At 49.6% G+C, this 22,211-nt stretch overlaps 10 protein-coding genes across 10 annotated transcripts; 6 read left to right on the forward strand and 4 right to left on the reverse strand.

The window, feature by feature from the left end:
* Positions 1–175: 175 nt before the first annotated feature.
* Positions 176–1,216, forward strand: ASPVEDRAFT_155640 (SDR family NAD(P)-dependent oxidoreductase). Its single transcript, XM_040808476.1, has 2 exons — positions 176–620; positions 684–1,216. Exons 1-2 carry the CDS (start codon positions 271–273, stop codon positions 1,144–1,146), a joined length of 813 nt encoding a protein of 270 aa, XP_040673655.1. The 5' UTR covers positions 176–270; the 3' UTR covers positions 1,147–1,216.
* A 44-nt stretch (positions 1,217–1,260) lies between these two features.
* ASPVEDRAFT_142866 (class II fructose-bisphosphate aldolase) lies at positions 1,261–2,192 on the reverse strand (the record flags this gene model as incomplete). Its single annotated transcript, XM_040807878.1, has 2 exons — positions 1,261–1,549; positions 1,606–2,192. 2 exons carry the CDS (start codon positions 2,190–2,192, stop codon positions 1,261–1,263), a joined length of 876 nt encoding a protein of 291 aa, XP_040673656.1.
* A 602-nt stretch (positions 2,193–2,794) lies between these two features.
* On the reverse strand, positions 2,795–4,025 carry ASPVEDRAFT_178817 (alkene reductase). Its single transcript, XM_040808825.1, has one exon. The coding sequence runs from the start codon at positions 3,997–3,999 to the stop codon at positions 2,890–2,892; it is 1,110 nt and encodes a 369-aa protein (XP_040673657.1). The 5' UTR covers positions 4,000–4,025; the 3' UTR covers positions 2,795–2,889.
* A 510-nt stretch (positions 4,026–4,535) lies between these two features.
* ASPVEDRAFT_142834 (uncharacterized protein) lies at positions 4,536–5,692 on the forward strand (the record flags this gene model as incomplete). The annotated part of the gene is made up of 3 exons (XM_040807876.1): positions 4,536–4,970; positions 5,020–5,352; positions 5,423–5,692. 3 exons carry the CDS (start codon positions 4,536–4,538, stop codon positions 5,690–5,692), a joined length of 1,038 nt encoding a protein of 345 aa, XP_040673658.1.
* A 1,728-nt stretch (positions 5,693–7,420) lies between these two features.
* On the forward strand, positions 7,421–8,739 carry ASPVEDRAFT_47084 (uncharacterized protein). The gene has a single exon (XM_040813701.1). It carries the CDS (start codon positions 7,686–7,688, stop codon positions 8,256–8,258), a length of 573 nt encoding a protein of 190 aa, XP_040673659.1. The 5' UTR covers positions 7,421–7,685; the 3' UTR covers positions 8,259–8,739.
* A 109-nt stretch (positions 8,740–8,848) lies between these two features.
* Positions 8,849–12,211, reverse strand: ASPVEDRAFT_66077 (cytochrome P450; the record flags this gene model as incomplete). The annotated part of the gene is made up of 3 exons (XM_040815861.1): positions 8,849–9,435; positions 9,488–10,412; positions 12,197–12,211. 3 exons carry the CDS (start codon positions 12,209–12,211, stop codon positions 8,849–8,851), a joined length of 1,527 nt encoding a protein of 508 aa, XP_040673660.1.
* Positions 12,212–14,142: 1,931 nt separating this feature from the next.
* ASPVEDRAFT_203010 (SDR family oxidoreductase) lies at positions 14,143–15,392 on the forward strand (the record flags this gene model as incomplete). The annotated part of the gene is made up of 3 exons (XM_040809394.1): positions 14,143–14,419; positions 14,494–14,804; positions 14,847–15,392. 3 exons carry the CDS (start codon positions 14,143–14,145, stop codon positions 15,390–15,392), a joined length of 1,134 nt encoding a protein of 377 aa, XP_040673661.1.
* Positions 15,393–15,486: 94 nt separating this feature from the next.
* On the reverse strand, positions 15,487–16,551 carry ASPVEDRAFT_89133 (uncharacterized protein; the record flags this gene model as incomplete). The annotated part of the gene is made up of 1 exon (XM_040818528.1): positions 15,487–16,551. The coding sequence occupies one exon, from the start codon at positions 16,549–16,551 to the stop codon at positions 15,487–15,489; it is 1,065 nt and encodes a 354-aa protein (XP_040673662.1).
* A 247-nt stretch (positions 16,552–16,798) lies between these two features.
* Positions 16,799–19,144, forward strand: ASPVEDRAFT_89134 (Zn(II)2Cys6 transcription factor; the record flags this gene model as incomplete). Its single annotated transcript, XM_040818529.1, has 7 exons — positions 16,799–16,915; positions 16,969–16,992; positions 17,075–17,190; positions 17,248–17,672; positions 17,720–18,015; positions 18,085–18,516; positions 18,563–19,144. The coding sequence occupies 7 exons, from the start codon at positions 16,799–16,801 to the stop codon at positions 19,142–19,144; spliced, it is 1,992 nt and encodes a 663-aa protein (XP_040673663.1).
* A 1,107-nt stretch (positions 19,145–20,251) lies between these two features.
* On the forward strand, positions 20,252–22,165 carry ASPVEDRAFT_57133 (uncharacterized protein; the record flags this gene model as incomplete). Its single annotated transcript, XM_040815302.1, has 1 exon — positions 20,252–22,165. One exon carries the CDS (start codon positions 20,252–20,254, stop codon positions 22,163–22,165), a length of 1,914 nt encoding a protein of 637 aa, XP_040673664.1.
* Between the last annotated feature and the right edge of the window lie 46 nt (positions 22,166–22,211).

A 22,211-nucleotide genomic window follows, 5' to 3' on the forward strand; every position in this document is an offset into this window, starting at 1 on the left:
ACAAATACTCTGGACCATCCTCGGGTCGGGGCATAGCATGGCCAGTGGCCGATCCACTCCCCGCGTGGGTAATCCCTCGACACGGCGAACTCTGCAACTAACGCCCCCGAGACGAGACAGCGGATCCCTCTCCAACGCGGGGAACAAGACGCCGGTCAAAAATGCAGCAGCTTCACGATTATCACCTTATCACCTCTCAACACCAGATTCTCACTCCTGAAACCCTCCTCTTTGCCCAACTCGTCGTCCATTTCTCATCGCTCATCCACAATGGCTGCCCTGCCCGCCTGGAACTTGCTCAAAGGCAAGACTGCCGCCATCACCGGTGGCACCACTGGAATCGGTCGCGCAATTGTTCTGGCATACATCACGCAAGGATGCAATGTCGCCGTCAATCACCTCGGTCTGGAAAAGGATGAGCAGCACCGTCACAGTCTTCTCGAGGAGGTCAAGGCGATCAAGAATACGGGTATCAAGGCAGGCGAGATCCTAGAGCTCCCAGGCGACGTGACAAATCCTTCCACCAGCACCAACCTGGTTAAGCAGGCTGTATCGCAATGGGGGAAGCTGGACATTTTTGTCGCCAATGCGGGTGTCTTCAAGCAAGCAGAGTTCCTCAAGTTAGTACCTACCTACGCCATTCCTCGATACAAAAAAAGTCAAAGCGCTAACAATACCACCAGAATCGAGCCATCCCTCCTCGATCACAGTGTCGACGTGAACGTCAAAGGCTGCTTCTATTCCTGCCAGGCCGCCGCTCGCCAGATGGTCGAGCAAGGCCACGGCGGGTCCATCATCGGTATTTCCTCCGTCAGCGCCCTGGTCGGCGGCGGTTTTCAGACCCATTACACACCAACAAAGGCTGCTATTCTCTCTATGATGCAGTCCATGGCGATTTCCCTGGGTGGAGACAAGATCCGGTGCAATGCTCTCATGCCCGGCACGATTGCCACCCAGTTGGCCGACCACGATATGAAGAACCCTACCAAGAAGGCTATGCTTGAAGAGCGTATCCCGCTTGGTCGGATTGGTGATCCAGAAGATATGGCGGGGCCGGCAGTTTTCCTGGCCTGCGAGGAGATGAGTCGTTATGTGAATGCCACAGGGCTGTTGGCTGATGGGGGAATGTTTAGTAAATTGCAGTAGTTTGTGGCAGTGCTTTTCATGTAATTGATAGAATTGACATAGAATAAATTTCGCCAGTTTTATTCATTGGACTCTGATGAGAAGATGCACTCATTAAAGCTAACATTCGAGTATCTATATACAGTTCTGTCTTTTTGCCTTACCCGCAGACCCAGCGATCTCCATCCATTTCACTGTCAGATCTGCCACTTTCTGAATACCTTCCTCGATCAGCTGAGTATGCGGCATCTTGTCAACGCTTGCCCGGAGATGGTCATAGTAGTCGTCCAACACAAGCCGGTTGACGTTGCTCCTGGTGACACCAGCGGCCACGCAGCACTTCATCAGCTCCGGGGCAAACCCGTTGGTGCCGTGTAGAGCTAGATTGATTCTCCCGTTCGCCTGGGTGCGAACATTCTGAAATCTATCATAAATACATTAGTATATCATAAAGCAGGACCAACCTAAAGAGATGCTCACCTATTAAAATCAAGCTGCGGCCCGCGCGGCCCATATTCACCATGCACATTGCCAAACGCAGGTGCAAGCACATCCACACCTGTATTGAGAAACTCATCCACTTCATCAGCAGTCGTCATACAAGCCTCCAGTCCCGCAGTATCCATAACTCCGTCCTCCCCTCCTTCAATTCTCCCCGGCTCAGCCTCGGTAGCTTTCTGGCGGTCATTACAGTATGTCACCAGGTCGCGCGTCTTCTGCAGGTTAATCTCCTTCTCGTAGTGCGACATGTCCACCATGATACTATCAAAGGGAAGCTCTGCTGCACGCTTGATAATAGATTCTGACTGGGCGTGGTCTAGGTGGATGCTGATGGGGACGGTTGCGCGTCTTGCGGCCTCGGCTGCAGTCCGCACCAACAAGCCGTCGGTGGCTTCGATAGCCCATGGGAAGAATTGAATGATTAATGGTGAGCGCGCTGTCTCTGCGGCGCGGATGAGTCCTATGATTTGCTCGATGTTGTAGGCGATGGCGGCTATGACCCCGTAGCGGCCGGCTTCGGCGTCGCGCAGGATGCGCTTATGGCGGTTTGAATCTTTCCAGGACATGTTAGATGGAACGGAGTGCAACTGATGTGAGTACCGAGCAATGTGGAAATTGTTTGGTTGTAATAATCATCTTCTTACGAGTGGCTGCTTGACCAAGTTATACTGTGAATAACCTCGAGGCGAGAAAGGATCCACTCCACCATTTTCGCCGAGGAAATGCTTTTACTTCGACTCGTGTTTTCAACGATAAAAGTACCAGTTCCTATAAATTGCTCGGACTATAGACTTTGTACAAGCTCAGACTCACCCACTGGTTGTCCTCAGGCCGCGGCTGCGGGACGTTTGTGGTGCTGCCGTTGATGCGGTGATCGGGAACGCACAGTTGCGGGTCCGTTGGCATGCGGCCAAACGTAGGCGATATTGTCTGGTCGAGAGGGAACTCGTCTCGAGAATATCTAAACGGTTCGTGCCGAGTTTGGAGACACAAGCAGGATGCTCCTCGTGTGGGGAAACCCCAGACTAGTCCTCAACCCATTGCACGCAATTAGACATGATGTTATACAAAGAAATTAATTGATAATTCCAGACCGAGTTAATTTGGCACGATATCTATATCCAAATTTCTATTTCTATCTCTATCTAGCGTACATTCTAGTTTTGACACGATTTATAATCTGATCCGTGGATCAAACCTTTCCTCACCCATCCCATGCTCATAGATGACAATATCGGTGGCTGAAAAGCCCTCCCCAAAGTCTCAAGCGCTGGCTACCTCACTTTGGAACTCTGGGGCAAATCCGTAATCGGCATAGCCTTCTCCGGACTCAGGGACGTAAAAGCTGTCCCGGTTATACGGGGTCAGATCCAGGCCTCTTCGAATCTTGAATGGCAGGTCGGGGTTTGAGATGAAATGGCGCCCAAAGGCAATCATCACATCCCTATCTCGGAATTCCTCGTCCACGGTAGCTTTCGCTGAATCGGGGGTGAATCCTCCCGCGAGAATCACAGGGTTTTCGTTTCCCCATGCATGGACAAAGGGATCAATTCTGTCACGATCTTCACTGTCGACATTACCACAAACGCGTGCTTCAATCAGGTGGAGATATGCTAGATCCAGTTTGCTCAACTGCTCGATGACATACTTGAACTGTGGGATTGGATCATCCATCCTCATCCCCTGGTACCTCTGCCATGGCGATAAACGGATTCCAACCCTTTCTGGGCCCACAGCATTTGACACAGCACTAGCAACCTCAAGAATAAACCGAGATCGGTTCTCGATGCTCCCACCATACTCATCGTCTCGGTTGTTGCATTTATCTTGCGTGAACTGGTCAATCAGGTACCCGCCAGCACCGTGGATTTCCACCCCGTCGAATCCAGCTTCGAGTGCATTCCGGGCAGCCTGTACGTATTCGGTAATAAACAGCTGAATCTCCTCTTTACTCAAGGCTCTTGGTGCCGGCGTTCCAGGCTCAAGAAGCGTAGCGCTAGAGCTCACCACATCGAACCCTTCGGCCTGGGCAATTTCAGGGACAGCGACGCGCCCAAGAGCCCAAAGCTGCAGGAAAATAGTACTGCCTTTCTTGTGGACAGCATCGGTTACTTCCTTCCACGCGGCAATTTGTTCACGATTCCAGATTCCAGGGACGTTGGGATAGCCGCTAGCGCGTGGAGAGATGAAGGTCGCTTCACTGACGATGAATGTCCCTGGCACAGAAGCCCGCTGGCCATAATAGGTCGGAACGATGGGAAGTGGAACATGATCGTCATTTGCCCTAAATCGGGTCAGAGGCGCCATAACCACACGGTGGTTAAATTGAAGGTTGCCAACCTTCAATGGCTCGAAGAGGCGAGTTTCAGACATTTTCGCAGATAGGAACAGATATAGGAGGTGATAAGATGCGCGTCTCCTATTTTCAGAGATAAATGCTTTATTTATAACTCTGCCAAAGCAACTTTTTACATTATCATGGCCGTCACGGTATACTAGCTGACAAACGCTTCGAAACTAACTAACTAGTGTCGATCGGCAGAGAATCGGCCCCACAATTGACGGCTTGGCAGACAGCGGACTTTATATTCCGTCGGTCTGCGGTTGCTCCGTACGCCTCACGCTGCTTTGTAATGGAAGGGAACACAAAAGAATAGCCATTTTGTGCAAATTCCACATAATTATAAGAATATGACTGATGATGATTAAACTTTCGATCGTGGTGACAATTCGGCATCCCGAATAGTAACTTTGCCTTCCGGAACATATATATATTGCACCGCCAGAGACTTGGAATATTTCTTGCCACCATCGTCTCTTATATCGAATAACCCTAAAGACCAGAAAACCACTAGCGGTATTAGCCGTCTTTCCATACTGCAATATCTGTCAGCACCTTAAACAAAACAATGGCCCCTTTGATCAAAGTCGCCATCGTGGGAGCAAGTGGCGAAACCGGACAGTCTATTGTCAACGGGCTGCTAAGTTCTTCTGACGCGAACTTTGTATGTGCAACTAATTTTATAATATACTCTCTTCAGATCGCTTACATTCAGCAGGAAATCAAGGCTCTTACTCGACCAGAGTCCGTAAGCAAGCCTATCAATGAAGATCTCAAAAGCCGGGGTGTAGAAATCGTACCTGTCAATTTGAGTGGCCCTCTGGATAAACTTATCGAGGTCCTCTCAGGTGTCGATGTTGTCATCTCCGCCATTTTCTTTGGCAGCCTAGGGGACGAAATACCTCTCGCAAATGCCGCTAAGGCGGCAGGGGTGAAGCGGTTTGTCCAGTCGGCCTTTATGGTTGTTATACCCCCAAGAGGCGTTGTCGATTTCCGTGAGAAGGTAACAAACCCTCGAACGAGTCTTTTTATATATGTTAATTTCCTTTCAGAAAGAAGAAAACTTCAACTACATCCAGAAAATACGTTTGCCGTACACGTACATAGATGCTGGCTGGTGGTATCAAATCACGCTTCCTCGTCTTCCTTCAGGACGCCTCGATTATCTCCTGCCAGCTAGCCAGCCTGAACAACCAATTGGCCTGGACGGAACCGTACCAAGTGCACTGGCAGACATCAGGGATGTTGGACGTTATGTTGCGAAGATCATTACTGATCCGCGAGCCCTGAACAAGAAAGTGCATGTGTACAATGAGGTTCACACCCGAGACCAGGTTTACGACTTGCTCGAGAGTGTAAGCGGAGAAAAGCTCGACCGCCAATATGTTAGTCTCCATACTCCCAATGACATAACATCGGTTTAGAGGAAAATACTAAAATGGTTCCTGGGCACAGATATCGGAAGCGGATGCCAAAGGACGCATTGAAAAGGCGCGTCTTGCACTCGAACAAAACCCGGCAGATAGTTCAGCGTTTGGTATGCTGTCAGTTTCTCAATTATTCTTTTCTTGGGGAATTCGTGGCGACAATACCCCGGAATATGCTGCATATCTGGGGTATCTGAGCAGCAAGGACTTGTATCCGGACTTTGAGTTTACGACGCTCAAGGACTATATGATCGAGGCTATTGGAGGCAAAGGAAAGGGGGTTTATCAGGGAAGATAGAAAGCGAGGTAAACAGCCATTCCGCGACAATGCTTTCGAAATAAAGCACCTTGCATAAGCCATGCGTGAATGAACGATAGGATTATCGTCTTGACGGTGCAGAGCTCATAACACCAGTTGCGATGAATCATAATGCGCTACCAGAACGGAGGATTATACTGAAGTATAGATGCCTTCAAATGAGGGGATAGCAAAGGCTTTATGAAATAAAAAAGTCAGCCTCTTAGACCTTCAAATTCTCGGAGTTATCCTGCTTTCCTGACTCATATTTGTACGGCGAAACAGTGCTTATGAGCCCAAATATCGCATGATACTAGGTGGTGTATGCTATAAGTCTCAGATACTTAACTAATTATCGATACATATCATATAAGCTGTGTACGGCGTCTTTCACTCCGTTATAGCCCTCTGCCTCGTTGAAAGAAAGTGGAATGTTTGAGTTTATACCAGGAATGAGGAGAGTGAAGACCACTCGCTCAGGTCTCCCAATGGTAAATTCCATTCAGATTCATCAAAAACGCCAACAGAGCCCCTGGGGAGGCCGGGTTCCTATTTTGTACAGCAGGAAGGGGACGCTCTGAGGACTGCAAGGAGAGCAGCGGCCTGATCCCAGGTTCTCAATACCACACGGTCCATGGCCAATGGTGCCCCGGAATCCGAGATGAAAGACTTTGCAGTGAAATAAACTTTCTCATCACCAGAATGCTGCTCTTTGACTGGCCTAGGAGTCCCGAAGCGCCCGCTGTCAGACCTCTGGCTGGGAATGATACTTGTTGCATGCTGCTTGGTGGATCCCCTAGTTGCTGATCAGGGAAAGAGGTGGGTGTCATCTTAAAATGCCCAAGCTGCCTAGATACCCTGAGGCTTTTATGCAAAGACAACATTCCTTGCAATGGCCGGCTTCCTATTCCGCCAAGATGCACGGTTCTGTGGGACGCGATCCCACTATAAATACAGATAAACGGGAAGGGAGAGAACTGGGGATTTCTAATTGTAACCAACATAAAAAGCTAGAAAGGCTAGAAAGATTCCAGAATTGGCTATAGAGAGTGTCCTTTACGACGCAAATAGAGGTATAGATAGGGGTTCTATTATTCGCATATTCCCCGCTTCATAGACATCCCTTAAACCCAAGAATGTTGCTGTGCTTTGACTAGAGCAAGCACTGTAGCTTACATCTAAAAGAAAGTAAAAGTAAGCCAACTTCCCAGTCCAGTAATATAGGTTCACATTTCCCCGTTTATAAGCGTTTCCTAGATCCTCCGACGTGGCTCACAGAACTTGAAATGAATCTCGCAGAACGCTGCGGGATTTTAGGTCAGGATAATGCTCCAAACACGTCCATGCGTTGAGAGTATTTTGTCAATACTTGCGTCCCCTGGTATCAGCAGTAGGGCGTTCCCATAGGGGCTGGCTTAGTGCGCACGGAATGGGCCAGATCTAAGGTTCAAAGTCATCAAACTGACAAGTCCCGAGTGACTCAATAGCAGCTTCATCAATATAAAATGAGCAATAGTTGTACACTAATTATTCACAAGAGACTTACCTTGCCTATGTTAATCAGTTCCAAACGCATCCAGTTAACAAACGTCCAAATCGGTGTGCCAACCATTGGTAGGATGGCCATCCATCGTTGCATTTTCTAATTCCTGCACATGTTTGGTCACCCGGACCACGGTGGCGTATCCTCATGATATATTTTCGGTAGGTTAACTATTTCCCTAAAAGATTCTTACTCTTATATTGCACTTTTGTGGGGTTTGGACCTCCCGCAGCACCGACAACTGCCATGCCCTACATTCCATTCCACAACAAATATTCCCCCAGCCCAGTTCCGTGGAGAAAGAAATTTGCGTCTAATAGACCATCCCTTTGGTGAGGTTGACAGGTTAAGATAAATATCTACTTGATCCCCGAGTCTGGTGTTTATACTCTCCTTCAACCACTGTACTACATCTCTTGTTAGCTGCACAACGTACAACCTTTCTCCATCATGCATGTTGCCACCTTCCTCATCTCTCTGCTTGCCACCGGCGCATTGGCCAATCTGAACCTTGATCGTGACCGTGATCCTGACCATGACCCCGACCACGATTCTGAACACGATTCTGGCCATGAAAATGGTCAAAGGCGGATCTGTCCAGGTCTCGATACACAGGACAAAGGCTGCATTCGATACACTCGAGGCTTTGATGTTACCGGTGTCACTACCGAAGTCGATCTCACCTTCCCAGAAATCAAAGACGAATGCGATTGCATCCAGGCATGTTTGGACCGCATCGAGACTTGCGCCAACTATGTTTGGAAGTTCTCAACCCCGGAATCCGTTCGCTCCGGCCATCGTACCTGCACTCTGTACTCCAATTTCAACCTTCCGCAGAACGTAACTTTGGCGTTCAATGTGGATGACTCTGTCAATATCGAGCCTCTGGATGACGATAACAATCCCCAGCGAGGAAGCCTCGTTCCGCAAGCTTTTAAAGATGTTAATCTTAATACTACGGCCGACAATGAAGCTGTCTCAGGTCCTGTTTGGGCTCTGTCCAATGGGGATATCCAGTGTTAGAGCTGAGATATTCTGCCTGAGAGGTCTTGCTCACCTCATACTGCTCTTTTGTGTTAGTTGGAAGCCGGCTGGCCGAACTAGGATGCCTGTTGTTAGTTGCTCATGTGCTATTTAGTTGGTTTAATTTGAAAATTTCGCGCACATTTTCATTGTTGTTGTAGGCACGCGTGGAGGTAAATCCTAGTATGGGATCAGCCCGTTCTTTCGCTTAGACTGTACACTCTGCATGGAGACAAACTATGGGGTGCGTCCCCTACCAAAGCCACGGCAGTGCAGTGCCTCCACAACACAACTTAGGAAGTTACCTCTTTCGTCCACGGGCCTCTGTCTGCCTCCAGATGTGACATTCTCTGCACTGGTCAAATGTCACTCGATCCGAGGAATTACTATATAGCTTCTACAAGACCAATGCTGGGAATAAATAGGATTCCATTCTCAACCGCGCTGGAGAAGGACAGCCTAGAATATGTGGAATATCGGGAAGTACAATTAAATACTCCATAGATAAATGTATATAAAAATGAAAGGCTCCTGCTTGTTGATCTGAATTCAGGCTTAGTTATCGTACTCCTCGAATTTTTCTCTTCTTTCTAAACTCTCTTCGATATCTCCACAGGCAGCTCAACGGGCCATAGATTGAACGCCTCCTCGTTCTGCAGCGTCCAGTCAGGCGAAGGAAGTGAGAAATCATACCTGTTCACAAGAGTCGCCATCAGGATTTGCTGCTCAATCATAGTAATGTTCCTTCCAATGCAGGCACGACCGCCCGCGCTGAATGGTATAAATGCCTCGCGCATTTTGCCAGTGTTTTCATTATTAAACCACCTTTCTGGAGAAAAGGCCTCTGGTTCTGGGAATATATCCGGGTCCCGGTGGGCAGTATACGCTGGAACAGAGACACCGACATTTCCGGGAATAAATGTACCCATAATAGTAGCACCAGAGGGAGGTGTTACGCGTTCAAGTCCCCGCGGAAGGGGAGGCGATAACCGCAGTGACTCTTCAATACAAGCCTTTAAGTAGGGCAAATTCTTCACCTTGCTATAAGGGGCAATGGTTTCTCCAGGTATAGCTTCAGACACCTCCTCCCTTAACTTTAGAAAGCAAGTTGGATTTTTAATCAGATAGTAGAGCAGGTGAGTCAAGGCAATCGCTGTCGTTTCAGACCCGGCATCAACTGGAAGTTCATATTAGCCTGTTCCATAAGTTTCATCCAGGGAATGGCTTACGCAGGATGCTCGTTTCTGCCTTGAGCTCACCCATATCTAGATCTCGAGGTTTTCCCGTTTTATCTTTGATAAGGCAGCTTAGGAAATCGTCAATGTTCTCGCCATCCCCATATCGTCGCAATCGCTTGCCAGTCAAGTGGCTTATAATCTGGCCGACGTTACGTCCACAATCCCGCTGCGAGCGGCAGCGCGAGGAGACAAACCAAGAAACCGCTTCCAAGGTATAGTACCAACCTAGCGTACCGATTATCTTCGACTTTGCCCGGGCTGCATCTTGCATGTCCTTAATGAGTGGACGTGCACATTCCCCTCCAAGCGGACGCTCAAACTTGACGACATCTGACCCGGCTTCGAGCATTCCAAGCCGCTCACTGATAGAGATATCTGCAATTGCATCGACTGTGAAGAGGTTGAACCAATACCTGACATCAACCATACTCTTATCGGGCTGAGTTGCCAAAGAACATGCCCTCCTGTCAAACTGGGCCACCAGCTTTTCGACTTTATCGGCGATTTTGAACTCCCACGATTCCAGGTTCTTTGTGGAAAAGGCGTGCGACAGCATTCGGCGTTTTCGGCTGTGATCCTCGCGGTCAATCACGTTAAGGATGTTCATGTGTCCCTCGCCGTTCTGGAGTTTGTACATTTCGTGCTTTTGGCAGGAAGATCCGAAGCCGTAGATATCCTTGATCGCCGCAACATCCCGGAATGAGAGCATATTGGGCGCAAGACGGATGACAGGATGCTTTTGATGCTGGATATATAACTCTCTTGTTCGGAAGTTGCGCCGTCTCTCGCTTATTGAGGCCAGATTGGTGATGCCGGATAGGAGATTTTGGTTAGGATATTTTCGCAGTTTGTTGCTGTCGTAGAAATAAAGGACCAAAGGCCTTAAGACAAGAAAGGCAAGGATACCAATGAGAAGCTTTTCCAGTTCCATTGTATAAGCCAGTCTGAAATGGTTGGAGATGATGTGGGCGAATTCAGCGACAGCTAACAGGTCTTGGACAGGGAAAGGATGCCACGACAGCTAAGAGCCGGACGGACTTTATAAGCCATTTACTGTTACACTCATTTACTTCACCCTCATCTGACTTTGTCAGATGACATTACCTTTAACTGCCATGGCCCGAGGGGCATACCCGTCAGAGCTACCTGATAGGGAATGTTAGACGCATCAACTGCATCACTCGCCGATCCAGCAGGGCATGGATCACTGATTAGCTTAACACTCTTGAGGGCTCTGCCTTCCGATTCCAGAATATGACAGGAGGTCCAACCAATATTTGGCTAGAGCGCATTGGGACACCGTGTTGGTTACAGGATTAGCCCTCTATGCATGTATTCTTGCCAAGCCGAAACTCGCTAGCTGATCGTATGCAAAGACGTATCTCCGCGATTAGATTTGCTGTTGATCAGGACTTGGAGCATAGGACGTGGGGTAAGTGGCCTTCTGATTTGACTCACAGACTCCTTGGGCAACGTCTCTTTCGCCAAAGGCACTTAACTTGGCAAGCCTCGCTAGGCCCATAACAGTCAAGGCTATCCGTCTCGTATACCAAGAATGGTATCCTAACCGCAGTTCCATGAGATCCAAGTGACGATCCACAACTTGTCTTCTGATTCGACAATATAAACGACGCATGAACGGAGCCAATCTAGGTATGTTAGCCAAAAAAAGTATGTGAACCGGGGCAGCCAGCTCTATGGCTTAGCGTCAGGTTTGCTACTTATTCTATTTCAAGAAAATCGTCTCAATGAGCCCTGACTACCCCAAGGAGCTCCTTTGCATAAACTGCCACTGTAGCTGCCGCGTAACCCTGCCACCGGTCGTTCTTATGGGTATCAGAATAATCACAGATTCCCCGAATAACAACACACGGACATTGGTTCATCAAGCCTGCTGCCTCCATTTCAAAACACAGGATCCCTTCCGTCTCCGCCAGATGATCTCGAATGTTGACATCCCTCATTAATCGGTCTGCCGATGCGATAAGGCCGTAATGGATAACTGGACCATCCGTTGCTTCATCCGGATTCCCTTGACGTACTATCTGACCAGTCTCCGTGGTAAAACAACTAGAATTCTAGCAGATCATCTAGTTTCCAGTTGCATTGCGGGATGTCTCTGCTAGGGAGTATATCCGGAAAGTGAGAATTTAAAAGTATCAAGAGTTGAAATGAGCTTGGAGATCGGCGACAATCCCGACAGCAACCCCGTTGCAAGCAATCCCGGAAAATGAAGGCCGAAATTTCGGCCAAAGTGCCCGAGTGGGCAGCAAGTATACCCCGGATGATCTGCCTCCGCATACCCCACAAAAGAGGAGAGAGTGCCCCCAATTATGATATAAAGGTATCTCCTCCCGCCCATTTGTTTATCTTTTTTCCTTTCTCATAAGCCCAAACCAGGATGTTACTTCAGCATACCCGAGGAAAGCCCCTACAGTTCAGCATCACCGCGGCATGCGGTTTTGGATTTCTTCTCTTTGGTTACGACCAAGGTGTCTTTGGCGGCCTACTCGATAATGACAATTTTCTCCGAACTTTTGGATACCCCAATACCACCATCCAAGGCCAGATAGTGGCCACCTACGATATTGGATGTATTATAGGCACTCTACTGTCAATGTTCTTTGGAGACAAACTGGGGCGGCGGCGATGCATCCTTACAGGGTCTTCCATTTTAATCGTTGGTGGCATTTTGCAAGCAGCTGCGTACTCCATGGCTCCCATGATAGTTGGCCGTGTGGTTGCTGGGATTGGCAATGGCATGAACACTATCGCGTGTCCAGTTCTACAGTCTGAGACGGCGAAGGCAAATGATCGTGGGAAGCTTATTGTGCTTCAGTTGGTATTGAACATATTTGGGATTGTTATCAGTAACGTGAGTCTAGTACTATATTCCTTGGTCTATAGACAAATTCTAACTTTATAGTGGATGAACTTTGGTTTTACTTATATTCCGGAGTCATCTGTTAGCTGGCGCTTCCCTCTTGCCTTTCAGTGCTTCTTTGCTCTTATCACAATCGGTCTTATTTCTGTGGCACCGGAATCGCCGCGTTGGCTGCTCATGAAACACCGCGCCAACGAGGCCCAGGATATTTATGCTCGACTACAGGACAAGCCCTACGACGACCCTATAGTTATCGAGGAAATACAGAGCCAGACGGCCACTCTTCAGCTGGAAACAGAATTACAGCAGTCAAACCCCCTAAAAGAGATATTCGCTACAAAGAGCAAGCACCAGACTCTGCGCAGGATTCTTCTTGGTGCTGGGACTGCCATTTTCCAGCAGGTGGGAGGCACCAATGTAATCGCATATTATCTTCCGATCGTCTTGACGCGGTCCGTTGGACTGAGTAACCGGCTTGCCCTGATTCTCTCCGCTTGCGACTCCATGTCCCTCATGTTCTGGGGCGCTATTGCCACTCTTCTAATTGACCGAGTCGGTAGGAAGAAGCTATTGCTCATGGGCGTTACGGCCAGCAGTATCTGCTTCGCGCTAGTTGCTGTGGGCTTGAGATACAGCGGCCCGGAGAACAAAGGCATGTCCATCCTTGCCGTGGTATTTATCTTCATGTACTATGTCTTCTACGGCACGTCCCTGCTTTCAATCCCCTTTCTGTATCCGGCGGAGATAAATTCACAAAAGATGCGCAATATCGGCACCTCCTTTGCAACGACCGTGAACTGGCTCTTTGTCTATGTTGTGGTCGTTGCCACTCCGACGGGGATAGATAATATCGGGTGGAGGTACTACATGCTCTACGCAATCTTCAACTTCTGCTTCATCCCGATCATCTGGTATTTCTACGTTGAAACCGCCAATCTTTCGTTGGAGCAGGTCGATCGACTGTTTGAGATTAAACATGATGCTGGGAGGGATATGGATTGGTCCGAGGCATACAATATTGCCCGCCGGGAAGATACAACGGCTACTAGGTTGTCTACCAAGGATGGCGCTGAGTCTGAGCATTGTGAAGTTTTGGCTTGAGGGGCAGGTCCACTACAGGTGGATTTCTATGGGTCTAACAATGATCGGTTGTATTTTGGCCTTTTGCAGTGTTTATAAGGAGACAGTATGTTATGGACTTATGGTACCTAGCAATAACCTCGGTGCATGGTTTAACCAGACCCCCTTATGTCTGTTTTATACAATTATTTTTCTCAGCCCCCCGAGCAAGCCTAGACCATCAATCTATAATTGATGGAAAGAGCAAGGAATTATTGCAATAAGCCATTACTGAACGGCGCAATATACCAGAAATGTAAATATATCTGCTACTTTGTAGGACATCCAGATTTATTTAGGACGCAGCAGCATTGCCTGCACATAAAAAGGAAAGGGGGCATTCATCCAGTCTAGTTGGCCCGCCAGTACTTGCATCATCTTCGAAGGTTTGGGGCCTAACATCTCGCTAAATAGGGTCAAGTAGAATGCTACCTCTCTGCTGTTCCTACGGAATATTGCCCGTCGATAGCTGGAAATTCTCCAAAGTCGGGAAACGAGTAGCGAGACCCCCATCCTGCTTATAAACCCGCGATATGTATCCCGGTCTGGGCAATGTACGTCATTGCGCTATACCAACTACTTAAGACGTCCGTTTCATCAAGAACTACTCATAGTATACAACCAGTTCTTCTAATCAGTTATAATGACTCAAGGAAAGCATGCCCTCATCTTCGGTGCGTCCGGTATCTCCGGCTGGTCGCTAATGAAACAATGCCTCCGTTACCCAACACCCACGACCTTCGCACGCGTCACCGGGCTCTGCAATCGCCCGGTTGACAAGAAGAACTTATTTCTTCCTGATGACCCTCGCCTCAACATCGTCTCCGGAATCGACCTAACCGCCCCTGTCGCAACAGTCGTGTCGGAACTCCAGAAAAAGGTCCCCAACGTCGAAGATGTGGATGTTGTTTTTTTCTCTGGTACATTCCTTCCTTCGCCTTGCTTCTAAGCCCGTTATAACCGTGGAGACCTGGTTCATGCTAATACGGAACAGCGTACATTCAAACCAACGACCACGCCTCCCTCCTCCAAGTCAACACCGCACTCCTCAAAACCGCCGTGCAGGCCATAACAAACGCCTCCAACAAGGTTTCTACCATAGTCCTCCAAACAGGTGGAAAAGCCTACGGTGTCGAATTCCCAGACAAAGTCGCCATAAAACCACCCCTCCACGAAGACCTGCCGCGCATTCCCGAGCCGTACCGGAGCAAGATCTTCTACTACGCGCAGTACGATCTCCTGAAAGAAATGTCCCAGGAGCCCGGGTGTACTTGGACATTCACGGAGATCCGTCCTGATGGTATTGTGGGGTTTGCGCCTGGGAGCAATGCAATGAATATGGCGCAGGGGATTGCGCTGTATCTTTCTTTGTATAGAGAGGTACTTGGGAAAGGTGCCAAGGTCCCATTCCCCGGGGAGAAGCATGGGTATCATGCAACCCATATGGATACATTCCAGGATCTTTTGAGTCGGTTGGAGATCTACGTTGCGGTCAATCACGAGAAATGTGGGAATGGGAGTGTGTTCAATGCTGCGGATGGTGAGGTTGTCACCTGGGCGGGTGTTTGGCCACGCATCTGCGATTATTTTGGCCTTGTTGGCGTTGAGCCCCAGGAAGATAAGTTGGAGGACAAGGAGAGTATGCAGCGCTTTGTGAAGGGGCATATGAAGGAGTGGCAGGGCCTGGTCGATAAGCATGGGTTGAAGAAGGGGACTGTGGAGACCCAGAATTGGGCTCATACGCGTTTCATGCTGGTTGATTTCGACTTTCATCGAGAGTTCTCGATGGAGAAGGCGAGGAAGGTTGGCTTTGATGAGACGATTGATACGGTGGACGGGTATAAGATCGCTTTTGACCGGATGGTTGAGGCCCGTGTGATTCCCAGGGTTTAGAGTCTGTATTGTAGCCTATCTACGATTACACTGGCTAGAATTTGTATCACAGCTTATATCAAGTATCATTATTTGATAATGACATCGCGTAGTATTATTCTGTGTTATTATCCTGCAGCTGTAACGAGTGGAAGAAGTCGGCAACCCGGTGGAAAGACTCCTTGGGTGCCCATGGTGGCATGACCCTTGTCTTTGGGTCCTGCTCCGGAAAGTATTTGACCAGCGAGAAACACATCATGTCAAAGTCTCTGGCTCCATCTCCGATCCGCATACGCGGGAATGAAAACACATAAATGAATACCGCGTCAACATCCGCGTTGGCGAGAAGACTGAGCTGTGTCCCTACATAGTCAGCCTGTTCCTTCTCGCTCCGTGTCGGGACAATATCGTCTTCGAAAATGCCGGTGCCGTCTGGGTTTGTGCCTTTTAGCAGTATAAAGCCACCATCCCCTCGACTGGCTGCTCCCTCGTAGGCGCAGCAGCCGACTTCCAGCACAGCGAGGGGCTTGTCCAGTCTATAACGGTCAAGACCCGAGACATACTTCTCTGCGGATTCGCCTCGCCGATAGTAGTCTATGCCAACAATGTCGAACATGTCCCAGTTCACTAATTCCCAGGAGCCAGCCGAGTACGTGACTGGACCCCCGAACTGGGCTCGAATAACCTCGACGAAAGACTGCAAGACCTGATTGAGTGCCACAGACTTCTCACGTAAAGCCGGCGGTATATCCTCCGTCATATGGCCACCAGGGAACTGCGAACCGAGAAACATCGCACGCTCCTCGAATGACTCGCCGGGAAACACTCCCTTGCTGAAAATCGAGTACTCGCAACCGACAATAAAGACCAGGTCAATGCCTTCATTCCGCAGCCTTTCGGCCGTCTTTGCAGTCTCGGCAAAGTAAAGACGCGTGTCGTCAGTACCCGCATTCATCTTCCACGGATTGAAAAAGACTTTCAGGCCGTGGGAATTGGCTGATCGGGCTGCGGTCTCCAGCCGCTGGATATCCTCTCCCTCGATGCGCACAGCGTTGGCATGTAGTTCAGTGGCGATGGTCCGCATGTCGCAGTCAACCAGGGCGGGGTCGAACGGTTCAACAGAGAGTCCTTGGCCAGTGAAATTGAGGCCGACATCATAGACAACACCGCGGTACTTCATGGTCAAAGAATAGATACTGAAGACGAGAGTAAAAGGAAAGGACCGTCCAGTACTGCTTATATATTATATTGTCTCCACAGCGGAGTGCGCACTCTTGGCGTCCCGAGAGTCCGTCAGAGCGGAGATTTCCTGTCCGTCTTCCATCATCCACCTTCTTCCGTGACTTGTGCTGCTTGCTTGAAGTCTTCGATATCGTCTCTGGCTTGTCAGTTACAAGTTTGCTGGGTCCCTGGGCCCCACTGCTATCATGTCGTGCAGCCCAGATAACAGCTATGGGACCACCTGCCAGCCTAGGGAGGAAAACTTCGGCTCTCAGCGGAAGGGTCAGAATGAGCATAAGAGCCCAATAACCAGCAAAGTGGCTGTAGGGAATTTCGCCATTTGCGCTGTATAACTGGATACTGACTTTGTCGACAGTGCGATCGTTGCCGCCAGCGCAAGGTACGGAACTCTTTAACGATTAATAGATTAGATCTTCCTTCGGAGACTTATCTCAGGGATGCCACTAACTGCTGCTGCACAGATCAAGTGTGATCGTGTGAATCCATGTAAGCAATGCCTCAAGATAGGAGTGCACTGTGCCTATACATGTGGCAAAGCCAAAGAAAAGCGGCAGCGGGTCTTGATATCGAGTGCATAGTCGGTTATCACCCCCAATTCAATCTATGCAGGACTGATCATACAACAATTATATAGCGAGCAAAGGCTAGAGGACATTTCGACCAAAATTGACGAACTTGGCGAGATAGTAAAACGTCTCGATGAGCGCCATGCTGTTGGCCGCGCAAATCCAGGTAAACTGCGACTGCCAACACATTCCTCCCTTCTGTCTAGCGGTACGAAAGCAAGCGAGCAGCCTCTGAGTCGAGCGGAAGGAATCGAATCCACGTTGTTCGCCCATGTTATCTTCACAGCTGAGGCTCTCCAGGCTACTGTGGCGGATAGCCCTGGAGTAACTCCGGCGCTGGATGCTTTGTGGACGACGGTCAATGTCCAAAAGCAACAGAATGAGACCCTGGAACGCTCACGGCCGTTTCGGAAGCTTCCTCCAGGCTTCAATCTCAGGGACTTACCTATCCCTCCCATGGATAAGATCATGGCATGCTTAAGAATCGCTCAAGGTGCGCGACTTGTTCTGACAATGCGCTCTATTTGCTAATTCCTATAGAGAGCTCTCCCAGCCAGCTGTATTGGCCATTCGAGTTTGGGTCTCTGGCTGATTTCACCCAATACGTCATCAAGGCTTGCTCGCCAGGTCCAATCACAGATATGGAGCTGATCATTGTCCACTATGGTCTTTCCTGGCTCTTCACCGAGTGCTCGAATAGGGCCGGAGACGCGGCCGCCCGGCGGGAGTACGAGGCGCAAGCACTGACTTGTCGAGACAGCCTGGAGACAATTATATCAAACCTTTCCATCCATACCGATACAGACATAGTTTCTATCTGTGCCATGTACATGGCTGTATGTCTCCCTTTGAGATTTGTCCTTCTGCTCGATCATGGTTGTAATTACCAATGCTAAAACAATCAGGCCCTCCACTGCCTTCATTGTGGAAAAGCCACCACAGCGTGGACGCTCATTTCGAGGGCCTCGCTCATGGGTCAAGCCATTGGGTTGCATAGCGCCAGCGGTATAACAACTGAGCCAGCAGTACAGAGGAAGATTGCTCTATTCTGGGCGGTTTATGTACTTGAGAAGTCAGTGTCGTTACGTCTCGGCATACCCTCCACCATCCGGGACCAGGATATTACAGTGCAGCGACTGCCCATGGATCGCAAGATGGCATCTCTGGTCTTTAATCGGATGCCTGACTGGATAGATGCAGCCAGCCTCTACGGGCGGGTTTATGACAATCTGTACAGTCCGAATGCTCTGCAGCAGCCATTTTCCGTTCGAGTGTCTCGTACCAATGCCCTCGCTTCGGAGCTAGAACGAATGATGGCTGCGAGAGCTGACTTCTATGTAAGTTGTCCTTATCGCCTTGGGCATTGCAGCTAACAGTTCGCAGAACCGGCCGGACAAATGGACTTGCCATGTGGTACACCCTGTGTTATCTAGGTTTATCATCCACGCCAACAAGGCTGTGGACTATTCTACCTTGGCGTCGATATATAGAAGTGCTCCATCAGAGAAACCTTTCAGCATATCCTCTTCTCCTCAGTGCACCAGAGCAGCTAGAGCAGCCATTCAAGAGAGCGAAGCCTGCATCTCCATAATCACAGATTCGCCGGCATGGCCTCCAAGATTTGACTTATGGGCCAACGAGATTCTCCTGCTAACACCGTTCATGCCATTTTTAATTCTGCTCTGCAACATAGTCGAGAGCTCTGACTCATCAGATCTAGAGCGCTTACAACGATTAATTGACGGTCTACGGTCGCTGGCACGATCATCTCGATATTCTAGCTGCATGAGACAGCTTCGCATATTCAAGGCCCTCTATGACGTCGTTGCGAACTATGTCCAGGACAAAGCAGAAAGGTATCCAGCCGACTTGATTAGCGACGATACTACGTACTTAATAGAACAGGACTGGCTGGGTGCAGACTTTGAGCTCTGGGGAGCATCTGAGGGATACATGGGAAGCTAGATCTGGAGAAATTTATGACTTAAAATAGTGACATAATTTGCCCTGTGCCCTTTCCCTATCCCTAGATTCAATGGGTCAATCCTATCTGCCAAGCAAGTGCAAGTTTACTTCCAAATACTCCCAGCAAGTACCTTTACCTACCTAACATCTTGTTAGTTTACTATGTTATCTCACGATGGCCTTTTTACTATACCGCGTCATGTAGCCCAGGAAACAGAATACCATTAATAAATATCCAATATCCTTATCCTTACCCAGGAATATCTTTTCGTCTAAACCTGGGCAACACTATCCAATTTTTCTCTTAGCAGTAGCCAGGAAACACGGTGGGATTGGAAATGACGGGAGAAAAGTAGAAATTGGGGGTTGAACAGGAGCCTCTCCACCAAAACGCATGCCAGCCCAGGTTTATTTCTTGCAGTAAGTCAAGCAATTCCACTCTTGCAGAGATTGTCTTGGTTTGCATATTAAAATTCAACCAAAGTGCACTGGGACAGGAACAAATCTCCCAGGGTAACTCAATAATGGCGTGGAGGCTTTGGTATTCCAGAGCGCAATGACCACCTAGTGCTAATTGGAGACGCAAAACCTTCACCCGCACGGTTCGCTTCCATGGCCGGCTATTCCGTGATGCTTCCATCCAGCCGTTTGATGGTTCATGTCCTCGTTGACTAGGACACCCTTTCTGCTGATCTTTGGAGTGATTGCACTCCAAGCCTCTCACCACAACGCATATACCAGACGACTGGTCCCTAGGGTTGGCTCTACCCCCTCCTAAGAGGCCCAAGCTACACTCGGATACTAACTTGAATGCTGCATCAATAACCGTCCAGGTCATTACCGATGTATGAGGCAATTGATATACCCCGCAAAACACCATGGACCCCTCTCCAACCCCTGTTGTGGGGTCAGCAACATCCAGAGGGCTATCTGCCATCAAGGCTACCCCGTACTCTACCCCATACTCCTCACGTCATGCCCATTGCAAAGCTGGTCAGTCGCCGATGCAAACAGCCGTCAATTGCCGATTTATGATGAGGAAACTATATATATGCTCAATCATCGCGAGCTGTGGTACCTTGATAATCCAGCCATCTGTCAGCAGCCATGAAGTTCCTCACTGGATTGTCACTGCTAGCCCTTGTTTCTCCATCCCTGTGCGTCCCCGCCGTCCAGTTCCATGCACGCAATGATGCTGGTGCCACCGAACAGCTATTGATCAAGCTCAAGCCGCAACGGACTTCTTCCCGCGAGCTTGTGAATCTGGATGGGCTGTGGAAATTTGCCCTCGCAGCCAGCCCCAACGACACAGCCCAGCCGTGGACAGCGCCCTTGCCCAAGGGCCTTGAATGTCCAGTCCCTGCCTCGTACAACGACATCTTTGTGGATCCTGAGATCCATAACCATGTCGGGTGGGTGTACTACCAGCGTGATGTGATCGTCCCCAAGGGCTGGACTCAGGAGCGATATCTGGTGCGAGCTGAATCTGCTACGCACCATGGTCGGATCTATGTCAATGACCGTCTTGTTGCTGAACATGTGGGTGGCTATACACCTTTTGAGGCAGACATCTCGGATATTGTTGCCCCTGGAGAGAGCTTCCGCTTGACGATTGCTGTCAATAATGAGCTTACCCATGAGACCATCCCGCCTGGAAAGATCGAGATCGGGGAAGCCACGGGCAGGAGAATACAGACCTACCAGCATGACTTTTATAACTATGCTGGTCTTGCTCGGTCTATTTGGCTTTACTCTATCCCTCGCCAACACATCCAGGACATTACCGTTGTCACGGACGTTGAAGGACAGAGTGGCCTGATACGTTATGATGTGAAAGTGGCCAACACGTCTGGCAACAGCACCTCTCGGCAGATCAAGATCACTGTGATTGATGAGGACGGGGTTGCTATTGCAAATGCCACCGGGGCCAACGGGACCGTCAAGATCAACTCTGTTAAGTTATGGCAACCGGGTGCCGCGTATCTCTACCAGTTCCGTGCCAGCATTGTGGACTCCAATGGCAAGGTCGTCGACACCTACAGCGTGGCTACGGGCGTGCGCACCGTCAAAGTAAGCGGAAAGAAGTTCCTTATCAACGACAAGCCCTTCTACTTCACCGGGTTTGGAAAACACGAAGACACCGCAGTGAGTGGCAAGGGTCATGACCAAGCCTACATGGTCCATGATTTCCAGCTGATGCAGTGGATCGGAGCAAACTCTTTCCGCACATCGCACTACCCCTACGCCGAAGAAGTCATGGACTTTGCTGACCGCAACGGCATCGTCGTGATCGATGAGACACCTGCTGTCGGTCTGAACCTTGGCCTGTCCTTCGCCGGGGATACATCCATACGCACCTGGTCCCAGGAAAACATCAACAACAACACCCAATCAGCCCACAAGCAAGCCCTCCGCGAGCTTGTGGCGAGGGACAAGAACCACGCCAGCGTCGTCATGTGGTCGATTGCCAATGAGCCCGCCTCAAATGAAGACGGAGCGCGCGAATACTTCGAGCCGCTGACCAAGTTAACTCGTGAATTGGACCCCACGCGCCCGATTACCTTTGCCAACGTCGGCGGCGCAACCTGGGATCTCGACAAGATCACCGACCTGTTCGACGTCACCTGCCTGAACCGGTACTTCGGCTGGTACTCAGAGACCGGCGACCTTGCCGAAGCAGAGGCCGCCCTGGAAAAGGAGCTGCGCGGCTGGCAGGATAAGTTTGATCGCCCAATGATCATGTCCGAGTATGGCGCCGATACGATTGCAGGGCTGCATTCAGTGCTGGGTGTGCCCTGGAGCGAGGAGTACCAGACCCAGATGCTGGAGATGTACCACCGGGTGTTTGACCGTCTGGAGGCAATGTCTGGCGAGCATGTTTGGAACTTTGCCGACTTCCAGACCAGCTTGGGCATCTTCCGGGTCGATGGTAACAAGAAGGGGGTCTTCACCAGAAACCGCCAGCCCAAGGCAGCGGCACACAGTCTGAGGGCCCGGTGGACCAACCTGCACAAGGAATAGGGAATAGTCAGTGTGATAGGAGATGTAGCTTTATTCACATTCATAT

Source organism: Aspergillus versicolor (assembly GCF_001890125.1).
Source record: "Aspergillus versicolor CBS 583.65 unplaced genomic scaffold ASPVEscaffold_14, whole genome shotgun sequence".
Lineage (NCBI taxonomy): Eukaryota > Fungi > Ascomycota > Eurotiomycetes > Eurotiales > Aspergillaceae > Aspergillus > Aspergillus versicolor.